Source organism: Cololabis saira, chromosome 13, assembly GCF_033807715.1.
Source record: "Cololabis saira isolate AMF1-May2022 chromosome 13, fColSai1.1, whole genome shotgun sequence".
Lineage (NCBI taxonomy): Eukaryota > Metazoa > Chordata > Actinopteri > Beloniformes > Belonidae > Cololabis > Cololabis saira.
In genome coordinates, this window is record NC_084599.1 from 19,644,535 (window position 1) to 19,659,323 (window position 14,789).

At 43.1% G+C, this 14,789-nt stretch overlaps 1 protein-coding gene across 2 annotated transcripts in view; it reads left to right on the top strand.

Moving 5' to 3' along the window:
• Positions 1–14,789, top strand: part of shdb (Src homology 2 domain containing transforming protein D, b) — a 30,708-nt gene that overhangs the window by 8,694 nt on the left and 7,225 nt on the right. Inside the window, exons 5-6 of one of the 2 annotated variants that reach the window (XM_061738160.1) lie at positions 12,804–12,881; positions 13,536–13,710. In XM_061738160.1, coding sequence (XP_061594144.1) covers positions 12,804–12,881; positions 13,536–13,710 — 253 coding nt within the window. The remainder of the gene's footprint in view (positions 1–12,803; positions 12,882–13,535; positions 13,711–14,789) is intronic. The other variant, XM_061738161.1, reaches the window with a different exon arrangement.

The window sequence follows — 14,789 nt, forward strand, 5'->3', positions numbered from 1 at the left end:
TGGGTTAACCATATTTAAGTGAGTTGCTAAAAGTATGCGTTAACACCTTGCATTAAAATGTGCCTCCACATACATTGTGATTGTATTTCAGTTACTTTGCCCATGTACAAATGAAAGCATTAGCTATGTCACACAGTTGGCAGTGCAACAAGCAGGACATCTGTACGTCTGCTGCTAAACAACAACTCAAAGACTGAAGCTTTTAACCTTTCAAGGGTTCATTCTCAAGAAAAGCTTAAAAAACATAGATGCTTACAGTAAACATCAACTTTACTCCCTTTAAAACTCGCATGGATTGTGCGAGCTTTGTAATGTGCACAAGTCCCTCCCTCAGATGTTCCATGTAAATCCTCTTTGGATCAATGAAAACTCAATTTTTACAAGCATAAATTTATACGACTCAGCATCAGACGTTCGAGTCAACATCTGTTAAAAGGTGATCAGGACCGACAGCTTTGTTACTGCGCTCTCAGCCATTTTCTTTACCCGAGCTGAAGATAAAAGATGATCAGGAAGTCTTCTGTGAATTCTGCCATTGGAAATGCCAACATCTGATCATTGTACGAATACATAAACAGACCTTTAAGATGACGCCTGTCTTATTGTTGTTCTGTCAATTACGGCAATCTGACATTTAGGTTATTCAGGCTTCTTTAATCGAGCGCTTTCAAGTTCTTGTTTCATCATAAATTCAGTATTTCTGCTTAATGACATTCAATACTAGCTTCGGTCTGAATTCACTGTGGCAGCGTAAGAGGCATTAGTGGTTTGGAGTTTAGGTTAGGTTGATTGGTGATTGTAAATTGCCCATAAGAGTGGGTGTAATGGCTGTCTTGTTTGCCTCTCTGCTAGCCCTTTTACAAGTGACCCCGCCTCTCACCCTCATGGGCTGATAAAAACAAACCCCACCCTCCCCCCCGTGCCCTGAGCAAGAAGAAATGGATACGAAAATTGATGGTTATCAGGAATCAGTAACAAAAAAAGGTTGAAATTATGCTTTTTGCAGGTGATCATGATGTGAAACCTTTGCACTACAGTTGCTACAGAACAGGTTGATAATGATCTAACTAGCTTAAAACAGAACTTGGAATGCAGCCATTGGAGAGAATCAGAAATATGTCTAGTGTTGCTATGAAAAAGTGGAAAATGCACTGCAGGAGCAGGTTGTGTGTGAAGCTTTTACAAAAATTCTGATCTTTGAATTGTCTTGGGTGCCAAAAACTTTCTCTGTGAATATGTCGTTTTATACATCTTTTCTTAAGTATTTGGCTTTAAAGCTTTTTTTTTTTTTTACTTTTACATGTGTGTGAGAAAGAGATTGTGTTTTTTGCAGCCTACTCATATTTCAATGCCCTGTATTTGGCTAGTTTTTTGTTTCTGGCTATTGTTCCAAGTACTGAAATGCTGTTTGCTGTGGAAGTCAGACAGTAGTTTTTGCTCCAACTGGAGATATCTGCAGAAGATTTCTGATGGTCTGTCTTGTCTCTGCACCGACAGTGCTGCAGTTCTGCTACAGCATTACCACTTTTAGCATTTTCCGTAATAACAAATAAAATCCACAAACTACAGCGATCAGTCTGACGGCTGTGAACAGTTTGAGCCTCCGTAATCACTGCTCCTCCCTACGGGCAATTAAAGCATTGCATTTGGTTTCCACAGGCAGTGTTTAGGGGGGTTTTGTAGTCGGGGCTGCCCTCACCATGTCATTGGTGGGGGTTTGTATTTCAGCCACAGACCTCATGGGGACTCAACATGATCAGTGCATTCAGCACCCAGCCACTCTGGGCTGCACATCTTCATGCAAGAAGAATTATAGTAGTGCTCTTAATAAAAAGAAGGTAGCCTAGACTATCTACGGTATATAGTAGACGAGCTCAAACTGAATACGACTGGACGATGCACTGTAACTTGAGCCCCCATTCAGGGCAGCTGGTCTGGAAAGGCTGCAATTCTTCAGACAATGCCTCATTTTGAGTTTGTCATTTACAGGACTTGGTGAATCACAGCATTATAAAATCCATTCTTCACACATGGTTTCACTCTGTGTTGGTTCATCTAGTTTTACACAGCCAGACTTGATCAATACTCAGTCTTTTGTTCACAGAATCCCCCACATACTGGCAATCTTCCACCGCATTACAGTGTCCTAGAGCAAAACAATAAATCCCCACCAACTACAGACAAGAACCTTTAAAGCCTCTGGGAGTCGTGAGGTATTGTATCTCACAGAATACATTTTTTAAAGAAGCCGCTTAATGGAATTAGTTAAATTGTTAAGACCGGGCTCAGAAAGAGCTATTTTAAAGGTCAGAGCCCTCCTTGGAGAAAAGAAAAAAGCCCTGCTGCTGATATTGCATGGTGCAAATAATCATCAAAGTGCCCTGACCTTTAATAAAGTATCTAACCCGGCATAACGTCGCCACGTTTTTAACACGAAATGGAGTGTTTTGACCTTAACTGTCTTGCCTCAAATGACATATAGCTCTCCTTCTACATTTGAACACCTTCTGGGGAGTATTGATTTCTTGCTCTCAGGCGAGTGACGGACCAAATTCACAACAAGCTTTGAGATGATCATCAGAGCTGTCAGAGGCATTGTGTGTCTTTATTTGTGCGAGTTGTCAACAGTTGGGAACAGAGAACAAGCTCTGCTTGTCCAAGTAATTGGTAATGCCCCAGATTCAATCGCATTACGTTCCCTCGGCTGAGTATAGTTCGAAGGAGAGAGTAAAGTAAAAATAAGAGAAACAGAACTGATAAATCATTTAGGAGTGGATCAGTGTGAAGCATGCTCGAGCCTAGCAGGCTTAATTGAGCGGCATCTGCATGTCATCAAGGTCAAGGTGACGGGATAATAAATCAACCTTGGCTTGTCCTCCCTCCCCTCCATTCATACTCTCCTCCCCTCAGTTAATTACTTGCCTACATGTGTGTGACTGATTCGGTGTTATTAAGACAGTCATGGTCAGTGCACCACTGCTTGAATATCCACACATGCACACAGAAATCCATTCTCATTTTCAAATCAACCTAAGCAGAGCAAAGAGCCACCGTAACTTATTGGAGAGTGATGGTTTCACCTGCAGATGCAGGGCTGTTAATCTAAAAGCCAATAATGCCTCTCACCTATTTTGCACTCATTCTTACTTCACCTTCATTTTTTCTCTCTCCGCTGCGTGTCTTCTTGGTGCCTCATATTCCGTGCCCCCTTACAAGAAAGTGGCTATGACATCATCGATGTGTATAGTGCAAGGAAAGCACTTGTACAGCTTCAGTCGTGTGACCCCTTGTTTTTTCAATTCGCAGGGAGCACTCTGAGCTGGCGGGCTGTCTGTTCGGGCACACCAAGGCACTGAAGTGTAAACACGCAAACAGTATTTTCCATTCTCACATTTAATCCATATTCCCAGACTCTCTTAGCGTTGCTAGGCACGGCCCACATGTTCGGTTGGAGAGAGATGGGAAGGACGGAGTAACGGAGTAGAGAAAGAGAGAGATTCAAAAGAAAGATGAACGAATAAATGAGATGAGGAGGGCCTTCGAGAGTAAGGGAGACAGACGGAGGTAGCAAAGTGAACTGAAAGGTTGCATGGGAAAGCAAGCTGGATGGAAATTGAAAGGGACATTCAAGGTTATGGTATGTTTGGTGGCAGCTCACTGGGTATATGTGGAGGCCCAGCGCTTCAGTGGGGAGGAGCGTTGAGTTGTATTAATGCTCGGGAGCTGTGTCGAGGTGAAACAAGCGGACAGAAGGGGAGACTCAGGGCCATTGTGGCAGGGAGCAATCAGTCATTCACTAACACAGGCACACACTCTGGTATATACACACACCGACACGGCGGCGAGGATGGGGCTTTTTTTTTTCTCTCAACCTCCCCTCCCTGCTGATGTGACACACTCACTCAGATAACCTGCTGCAGGGAGCAGAAAAGGGGGGGGGGGGGGGGGGGTGATGCAATATGCCAACTACTCTGAAATATGCTTCTGCGTCACACCAACGCAGAGCACACAACGCAGCCGTGACGCCGTGCTGAACCCTTCGGACTTCTCCGTCTCTCCATTTGGTCGCGGTGCATATCTTTAATTACAATTTTCGCAGCCTATTCAGTGTTAAATGTAATAAAGTGGGCGGAAATTGAATGTGACACCAATTGCTTTTTATTTAAACAGAATAAGCTTTCTTTCATTGCATTATACGTATTTACATAAAAACTTACTGCACTTATTATAACTGTGTGCCAAGTTGACTCCATCCAGCTCTGTGAGGGTGATCCTGCCAGTGCCTGAGGAGTTGGGCATGGCAGACACGTCTCTGGCCAGAAATTTTGATTACAAGGGAAAGCTGTCACCACTCGCACCATCCAGCTCGATTTACAGTAGTCATTAAGTCCTGGGAGTTAATAGGCGGCCCAGCAGAGAGATTGGCCCTGCAGCCAATCTACATTATTAGAGAGCTGATGAGAGGAGCCATCTTATTAGCTCTCTGATGGCCACACCTAATGAGCACTTGAGTGGCTTGTTTCAGATGGTCCATGTTTTTAGGTTTCATCGTCCTCAACAGACCCTTTGAGCTATTTGATGTCTGTGATGGCTGTGTTCAAGTTGGAGGAAGGGGGGACGCATGAATGGAGAGCAGCCAATCAGCTGGAAATCTGGATGGGGAAGGCGAATGAATAACATCGCTACCTCCAGTAATTTCTATTATGTTGATATTGAGCAAAGCACTTATCCTCCGCTTGATCCAGTGCAGCTGCTCATTAGGCAGGTGCAAAAGACTTGGGCTGTTGAGAGAAGCCCTACCATAGGATGAGCATATCCGTCTTCAAATCATGGTTGAGACTACTTTTATCCTTTTTTTATTTAATTTTATTATGGTATTTCTCTATATTTCACATCCAAATAAAGACTCGGAGGACAAACAGGATTAAGCTGAAATCTGAAGTAAATGTCACAGAATGTGTTGATTTCTTTGAGCTGACTGGACAGCACACATCTTATCAAGAAACCTCCCACTGTGTGCAATAGTTGATTTATAGTGGGTTTCTAAAGTCAGCATGGGGTCAACGTACTGCTGAGGGAAACTGTGAAAGATTTTCAGTTTCCCAGTGCGTAGCATCTTATTATTTATGAATTTTCGCATGACTATCTACTAGTAAAAGTGTATGCTGGCTTCTACAAAATAATCATTTTGACTCAGGAAATGATGGTTTAATTTACACAAATTACATGAAGTATATGTTGTCCTGTGATTGCAAACCAAATTGCCCTTCGGGGATATTAAAGCTTTTTCATATTCATGAAGATTCAGTGAGCATGAAGTAGTTGCATGAAAAATGGTAGCTTTTTTAAATATTTGAGTGCTTAAAACAATGGAGTCTTAATATAATCAGACCAACTTTAAAATCTCTAAATAATATAAATGCTCCTATCTGATGAGGTGAATTCAGTGTCCAATGCATTGGCGGTTTTCTCCAGTTATTAAGGTGGACTGTGTTTGAAATGTCGGACCCACCGTTGGTCGACCCTCCTGTCTTTCTTCTCCCAGATCCCAAGATTCAAGGGTAACCTGCTTTGTGCTACGTCTTTGACCAGAAAATAGTGTTTGCTGATGAAGCATTTGTTACAGTGCATTGTGGGCGATATGCCTCCCTTGAGGTGGAAGAGTACCAAGCTGAGTGCACTTCTGTATTCGCCAAACAGTGATGGGACAGCGGTTTGGCTTTAATGTCACAGCTTTAGTGACAGCGCTCTTCTTAGTTTTCTGGTTGCCTCATCAGTGCCTCTTCAATGGATCTCTGCCGTTTTGTTTAGCTTGCGTTATCTCTGCTAGTTGACAGCCTCAAGTTCAGTGACAGGAGTCGCAGGCAGTCCTGATGTTTTAGCGCATCCTACGAGCAGCAATAACACTAGAACAGGGGTCGGCAACCCAAAATGTTGAAAGAGCCATATTAGACCAAAAACACAAAATACAAATATGTCTGGAGCCGCAAAAAATGAAAAGTCTTGTATAAGCCTTAGAATGAAGGCAACACATGCTGCATGTATCTACACTGTATATTAGTTAGAACTGGGGGAAGATAATTTTTTTCATTATGCACTTCGAGAAAAAAGTCGAAATGTCGAGAAAAAAGTTGAAATGTCGAGAAAAAAGTTGAAATGTCGAGAAAAAAGTCGAAATGTTGAAAAAAAGTCAAAATTTCGAGAAAAAAGTCGAAATGTTGAGAAAAAAGTCGAAAATAACGTGAAAAAAGTCAATGTCGAGAAAAAAGTCGAAATGTTGAGGAAAAAAGTCAATATTTCAAGAAAAAAGTCGAAATGTCAAGATTAAAAAGGAAACGAAAAATAAGAAGAAAAGAGAAAAAGAAGAAAAGAGAAAAAAGAGAAAAAAAGAAGAAAAAAAGGATAAAAAAAGGTCAAACATTTTTGAAAAAGCTCCAGGCGCCACTAGGGTGGCGCTAAAGAGCCGCATGCGGCTCTAGAGCTGCGGGTTGCTGACCTCTGCACTAGAAGAACTAACTTAGTTTCAGTCTAATCAGTTCATCTGTGTTTTATATTTTCTATCCAAAAAACCTTCAAAGCTGAAGATGAGGCCCTTCGTTTTGGCCCACGTTCTTGCTTTAGCCATCTGTCTTTCTCCTCAGTCAGTTTTTTACTGCCTCTGACCTGCACTGTATCTTTGTTACATATTGTTTTGGTAACACATTGTAACATGCCGCAGCATTTTATTCTCTGTCAGAGAAAATCATCTCTTATTATTTTTATGAAAATAATGAAAGTTTGGTCTGCAGTATGATGGTATGTTGTGAATCCGTACTGGTCTGTAAATTTAGACCGGTACACTGGTGCAACTGGTATCACATTGCACTAATTCAACATGTTATACAATTACCAAGCCTGAAAAATGCAACTGCATCACATCTGGTATTTCTTTTATACTTTGGTTGGATGGACATTCTCACCCTCAATACTTTTCTTCTGTCTCTATTCAGTCAACCGCAAATTTCTGTGAAGTCAGAGATGCTGATTGTGGACTGCCTTTTCCATTTCATGGCAAAGCTGTGACTCAGTGGTTCTTGGGTCGTGTCTGATCATCCAAACTAATGGGTTTCTTTTTTTTATCTGAGCCTTCTATGACAGTTCCATGTCTTGACAGCAGATTTATGTGACAATTGAATGACAGATTTTTTTTTTTGTGGATGGATTGTAATGACCTCTGAGCTTTTGACATCTTCTCTTGTGTCATCGTCTGTGTGACTTGGTGATGTCGGTATGTAGCTAAAAGCACTGTCATCTCTTAATGCAGATGGAGGTCCCAGATGTACTCTCCTTGCCACGTGATGTCACGCATCAGTGGTTGTACTATCTTGAGCATGCCATTGGGCCTTTACATGAAGAACCCTCATTTAATAACATTCATGACAAGCTTTAAATGGAATCATGTCTGAAGTCACATTTTATTTTTTATTCTGTGCTGGACATATTGAACTCTGGGAAATGTACTACTCCATTATTTATCAGCAAAAGTGCAACAACAAATTCCATGTGCAACTCACAAATGGAATCCAGGATGACTAAAGTGCCATTTAACTGTGACAATTAATTTATATGGCCGGCCGTGGAAAGAGGAAAGCCCCCTCATGTCATTTATGCCTGTAGTCGCTAAGAGTTGTGTGGCATCCGTATATATTTCAATGTTCAGCCAATCGTAATGTGAGACTATCTAAATCCCAAAAGGCAGAATCCGAATCACCTCCAGAAACCTGAGCGCATTTTATACCTGCACCAGGTTCTGGTAGAAGACAACTTAGTAGGACACGTGGCCCACATGGGTCAGCAGGGTTGTCTATTTCTGAGTATCGACAGTCCCTCATGCTACACTTGTTTGCATATTTGAAAGCTAAAAGGAAAGTAACGTTACGTGTTTTCTGCAGTATTAAATCGTGTGCATCACTGTGTGCAAACATGAAGAAAAAAAAAAAAAGAGGCAAAGAAAATTAGATTTCCATGTCTAGATTTTTCTCTCTGCTGCACTGGGGTCAGATGACTGGCTTCTTCATCAGTTTACTGCCACATCAGTCGGACTCTCTCTACCTCTCACCTCTTTTTCTCCTTGTCACATTTCCCCTCTCTTGTCCCGTTCCTCTTTGCCGGCGCCCGCTGATTTTCACTCTCTTTCAGCCTGGTTCTTTTCTGACATAAATGGAAAGGCATGCCCTTTGTGTCTCGGCCTCACTGACCAATATGAGAGATGAGGGGAGAGATTACCGAGGTAGAGCAGGGCAAGAAAGTAGAGGAGCAAGAAAATATGGAAAGTGAGATAATGCCCCACTTAGAGGGGAAATAGGTGACGGAGGAGTGATATAGATCAGATATCTAACAATGGAAGAGACAGGGAGAACGCCACAAATCTCCAGGGGATGAATGTCTGGGGAAAGACTACATAGAAATGGTGCTTTTTAGACTGAAATAAAATTGTGTGGCTTCACATTTTAAAGGGTTTTTTGTGTGATTGAATTTTGTCCCGCCCCCCCCCTCCTATAATTGCCAATCCTGAAGAGATTTTTTTTTCTCAGCACTGGGGCTTTGTGCACAGAGAAAAGATGTGATGCCAGAGATGCATGGAAACCCTCCCCAGATGTCTTCATTAATCGACCCAATATAGCTGTTCTATTGTCTTTGATTGCTTCTCTTTGATTATGAGGACACAGAGAACAGCTGGTGTTCCTCAAAAGTCAGTTATCTGTCACCCAAAGCTGTGTGTCCTGTGTGCAATGCAGAGAGAGAAACCCAGCCTTGTCATTCCCTCCCCCCCTCGGACAGTTTCTGCCAATTGTTAGCAGGCAGCTGAGGCAGTAGGCGCATGAGATATTGGCATAACACAAATTGCTGACACCTGTTTTATTATTTGCTTTTAAAATGTTAGACCCCACTTTATTGTTTTATCGTGGAAAGTTTGATATTTTACCATATCAAAAGTTTCTACTGCGGTCTTCATTGTGAACATGTCTTTGTCCTAAAACCATACATTTCACTGTCTTGTACTAAAGACAGAAACAGAGCACCAACAGCCGTCTGTGGATGACGGAGCCTCAGCTCCTCAGTAGAAGTAAATGGAAACCAGATGTTCGCTGCCGGCAAATGAATGACATGATTTGTGTGTTTTCATGAGCGTGTACATATGTGTGTTTGGTACACTTCTTTTCGAAAGAAAGAGAGATTTCAGACAAGGTGGGCATGTGTCCCCGGTGGTCGTTTTTGCTGGAGTAAACTGGTTCAGTCCTCCACTTTAACAGAAAAACCTAATTCCTGGATAGCGTGGAAGATCAGTTTGTAACCTCATACATTAGTATACGTTTGTGTCCCTTTGTAGTTTTCACAAGTTTTTTCTTTGTTGTCGGTTACCTTCCTATGCCTGGCTTTGTTTGGAGACTGTCTGCATGAAATGTGTTACGATGATGCGACTCAGACATTTATGCCGGCACCGTCTCTCTCCAGAGGATGTCAGATGTCAGAAGATTTCAGAAGTGCAGTTCATGTGTGAAAATGGCTTTAGAGGAGCTCAGACTGTTGTTACTGATTGTTCCCTGTCAAACCCGCTAACCCTCAGTAATGGACTGCCGCAGGGCTGTATTCTTTGTCCATAACTATTCCTACTTTACATAAATTATACTGTACTCTCAACTATACACGTATGCATCCATTTTTACACGGATGACACAATTTTGCATGCCCCATCCAAGGATCTGACTCCTCTTCAGTCTTTATTCGTCTCACTTATGAATGTTTTATGTTCTTGGATCAAGATCTTAGTCACACTATCTGACTGAATAAAGCAAAATTACCCATAGTGATTCATAGTAAGCAGTGCCCTAGCCTAGATTATGTTTAAAATAGTCATAAACTATTAGACTATTCTTATACTTGTTCAAGTTATTGAGTTTGTTAAGTAAAAACTAAGGCAATTAAACTGACAGTTTAAAATGTTATTTAGACAGGTCATTCATCCTAAAAATGTATTTTATCTTTGAAAAGAGAAGGTGAGCAAGAAAGTTAAAAGTTTTATTAACTGTAATTTAGACAGAATGAATTTTTATAGGGACAATGACCTCCAAAACAGTAAAAGAGGTGCATCTTGATGGCATTTTCTCCTCCAGTATCACCAACCCACCACCCGAAGCTTATCTCCAACTTGGCTCTGCAGATTTTTAACATGTAATTGTCTTGGCTGCCTGTTTTCCCCTCCATTGTCCTGTCGTGTTATCCGTAACTTGCTTTTTGTGTCCTTTTCATTCTGACTTAGATCCCTTTCCATGGCTCCCTCCTCATTTTGGTTGAGAATTAGAGGTGTGAAATGGAATGTGGTGGCGAACTGACAAGCAGTGTGACAGTGGTGTTGTCCGAAGGTCTCAGGTGTTTGTGTGTGTGTGTGTGTGCGTGCCTCTGCATGTTTTCGTGAATGTGTCCCATTGAGGATAGCCGGGCCACACGTTAATCCTGGCTTTAGTGGAGGTACGGACCGCTCCAGATGGGGCCATTGCACTGTGCCATGCATCAATAATTCACAGAAAGACAGAGAAAGTGGCGGAGTGTGTCTGCCTGCTCAATAATTAACCAGCGAGCGAGAGAGCATGTATGTACAGCCCAGGGGCCTCATTTAAAATGGAGTGCGTAGGATTCATACTAAAAGTGCACGTACTCTCAAAAGCCGAAAATGCCGTGCGCAAAAAAAAATCCGGATCAATAAAACCATGTGCACGCAGACTTCCACGCAGTCCAGCTGGAAGGTTGCGTAGCTGAATCCGCCTCCTATCACGCCCAGAAATGCATATGGATGAGCCTGCTGAGCATGCGCAGTGGCTTTCTGCAGCCTGTTTGGCGCAGATCCATGGTTTGGCTTCAGAATGAATGAGAAGTAGCAGCCACCGTGACACTGACTTTCACGGAGACCTAGATATGATGTGGAGGACAGGAAAACCACATTATTTGGTGGTCACAGTAAAAGTTAGAATAAGTATATAAATAGTAGGCTATACAATAAAATAAAGCGAGTGAGTGGCAGCACGCCGTTGCTGCGCTAAACGCCGTGAGTTCCCCGGCGCAACAGGGGGGACATGTCCCCCCGTCTTTTCAAAATGATGTATTTGTCCCCCCCACTTTTTACAGTTTAAAAACTAACGGTAGGATCAGCAAATCATCAAGACACTCGGGACGGCGGCCTGGCAGCCCCCGCTCCCCCTCCTCCCTCCCGTCTCCCCTCAGAGCTGCTCTAGGCTGATTTATGGTTCCGCGTCACACCAACGCAGAGCCTACGGCGTAGGGTACGCGGCGACGCGCACCGTACGCCGGACCCTACGGCGTGGGCTCTGCGTTGGTGTGACGCAGAACCATAATTCCGGCTGTAACAACATGAGCGCACGTACCCGTGCATGACAGGCAGACACACACGGGGAGAAGAGACTATTTCTTTAATTTTTATTTTTTTTTTAAACTTTATCCTTATGAACGCAATTGTTATATAGTCCAACTTTCCTTATTTTAATCAGAACACTTTCTTTTTTCCTCTTCGGCGTGGAGTAGCGGCTCGGAGCGGCATTTCCCCCCCCCCCCCCCCCGCCCCCCCGCCGCCTGCTCCGTTATCAGCACTATTTTATTATAAGTCTAATATGTTGTGATATGTGATGACATTACTAAGAGTATGACATGAATCTGGCTTCATTTCACCACCTCACAGCCTGCGTCGCCAGTTCCCCTGTCTTAAGTAAATTCTTACGGGAGGGTCCGGGTTGCCGTAAAGACACGCAGATTTTTCGGTTAGTTTTTTCTTTTTAGATCCGAGACTTTGCGTAGAAGGCGGCTTCCGCAACTTTCAGGCGCTTTTTCTGCGCAAGCAAGCTTTATAGATGAGGCCCCAGGTCTCTCACCAAACGCCCATTCAAATGGCCTTTGATGTTGCTTGGCCTGGGGGGTCTTTGGATTTGTCGGCTCATTAAGATGTCACCGCTGTTTTCCTTTTATTTGTTTTGTAATCCGCTTTTGCTGAGAGTGGGAGCTAAATTTACATTGTGATCCTGGCACAAATACATAATGTACCTGTGACTGCGTGTGTGTGCGTGAAGCAGCGCTAATAAGTGTTTCAGTTGTCAGCTCTGGTATGTAATGAGCTATTTTCAGTTCCAACTCCCAGCATACCCTCTGTTGCTCTCCAGTTCTAGGTAGGACAGTTAAGGATTTTTCCCTTTTTTCCTCAGTTCTTCTGTCGTACTGGGTTCTGGATCACATTACATTTGAAGTCATTTGTTTTCATCGCATCTAAGAAAGTATTATTTCAAAGTGAAAGATCAAATGACTATAAATAACTTGGTCTGTGATTTTTTCGTGTTCCTTTTGTTTTATCTTTGCTTTCTTCAGTCTTATCTCCCATGATGAATTACAGTAAATATAGACTCTGAAGCACTAAGACTGTGTTTTTTTTCATGTGTGGGATGAAACGGGGAGAGCAGAGGTAGATTACGTCTCCTCATGACAAGAGCTATAGTTAACTATATTTCATGATACCAGATCCCTGCCATCTCTGCACACATGCTGCATAACTCTCATCGGGGCTTCCCTTTCTTCTGCTTACTCCACATATCACATCTTTTTATTTAAAAAAAAAATGAAATCCCTTCCCAAGATCAGCTTCATTTCTTAATCTTCACCACTTCTCTCACCTACGTTGTTTTGGCTAACTTTGTGAAAAGCCCATCTGCTGTTTTCTCGCTCCTTTCTTCTCTCGCCTCCTCCCCGCTCTCCTCCGCTATTAGAAATGAGGGAGCTGTCGGAGCTGCCCTGGCCTGCCCCAGTGGGTCAGCTGGAGGAGGAGCCCCCCGTCAGAGAGCAAGGTGACCTCTCACCCTGAACACCCCTTCTCTTCTCTCCCATCGCCTTCCTTTATCAGCCTAAACACAAACACTTGCAGCCGTACAGACCTCCATGACCCTGTTGTCCTACATCTGCTCCACCCCCAGTGCCCTGCATCTGCCACACCTGCATCTATCCCTGCCTGTAACACTTTTTCAATGTTGTGGGTTTTAAAATACTCCCTTCTTACCATTTTCCTTCCTGACATCAACTCTGCACCAAAACCTCCTTGTAACGAAGGCGCCTGGCGTGTTAATGTCAGGGTACTTGTAGCACTTTGGTATACTTAATGTTTCATTACAGCTCTAATTTTACAAATCTCAAACGCAAACATGTAAAATTACATTTCTGTGTGCTCGTCTCATTTGTTCTGGATAGACAAGTGAAGTTCCTGTCTGTGCCAGCCCTCCTGGGCTCAGAGAAACGGGGATGTTAGTAACTGATGGTGCTGCTAGTTTTGCTCCTGTCTGACCCAGATCTGCTGTCCATGGGAAATCCCCAAACCCCCGCACACGGTTCTGCAGTAGTTGAAATATCTGATGCTTACCCTTATTTGGATGAAAAGTTTAATCCTCTTTGATCTCAGTGTTGTGTAAATCAGGTGACTCACTTTGTCTGTCCCTGCTTGCCAACAGTTCAATTTGAAGGCACGGAGTGGGATCGCTCGTCGTCCCCCACGGAGCGGCTGCGTCCTCCCGGGCCCCGGTCCAGTCCACTGGCCGGGGGGGGGGTGAAGTTCCGGATGCCGCACGAAGGCCCGGCGATGGTGGGGGAGAGAGTGGACCCGACTCTGCCTCTGGAGAAGCAGGTGTATGTATCACCGTCACAAATTTGCATGTCTGAGCCGAGGTTGCACTTACTTCTTCAGTGTCCTGATTACTGTTGTTTTAAATACAGTTACGTCAAAAAGAAAGTAAATTCTTTTTCATTGCAAAGGTTTTAAGTCTAAGCACATAATTAAAAAAAAAAAAGAAAAACAACCTGGCCATTACAAGGTCTTAGGCTACGTTCACACTGCAGCTCAATCCTGATTTTTTTATGACAGTCTGAACAGCACAAATCCGATTTTTTTTCAAATCAGACCCAGGCCACTTTCATATGTGCTCCTAAACCGGATACATATCTAGTCTGTATCGGAGAGACCGCAGACAGAATGGTCATGTTGTATTTCATCAGACTTTCATCAGACATCACCGCTGGTTCAGACCAAGCGCCAACCATCTAACTTCAGCATTAACGCTGATGCAGAACTAAGTTTTGTTGTTGGGTTCCCCGACTGACCGATAGTGGCTGGCTCCAAAAGCAAGTCAATCCCCTTTGACTCCCATGTGAAATTGTCCAACTTTAGAGCAGAAATAATCATAAATCATTGTAAAAAATCATTTTGGTCTCAATCGTTTGATCGTTTCTATTATGATTGATTGGCAGTCAGCTCAGCTTAGTGCTAGTCCTATCACTTCCTTATTTGTAATCGTTATGCTCGCGCCTTTCACAAAGCAACCACCCGTTTGTATGAACCCAGCATCGGCTAAACGCAACGGTCTTTTTTTTTTTTCACTGTTGAATTAATGTCTGTCAGCAGCTCTGCAGATATTTTGGCAGAGCTGGGAGCAAAGCGAACTTTGAACAACATGCAGTGGGGTGTTCCCATCGGCTCGCTGAGCAACATGGCTGCTAAATGTGACTGAATGCTTCATCCATTGATATATTGCTCAGACTCACATCCACACATACTTTTTACAGTACAGAAGTAACAGCCACTGCTTCACAAAAGGCCAACGCTAACATTTGTGCTCTCCTTTTGCTCAGTGTCCTTCTTTCCTCCATCATTTGGGCATAATTTAGTTTTTTACGACTGTGCAAGTACTTCCAACTTGCTGGACAAACAC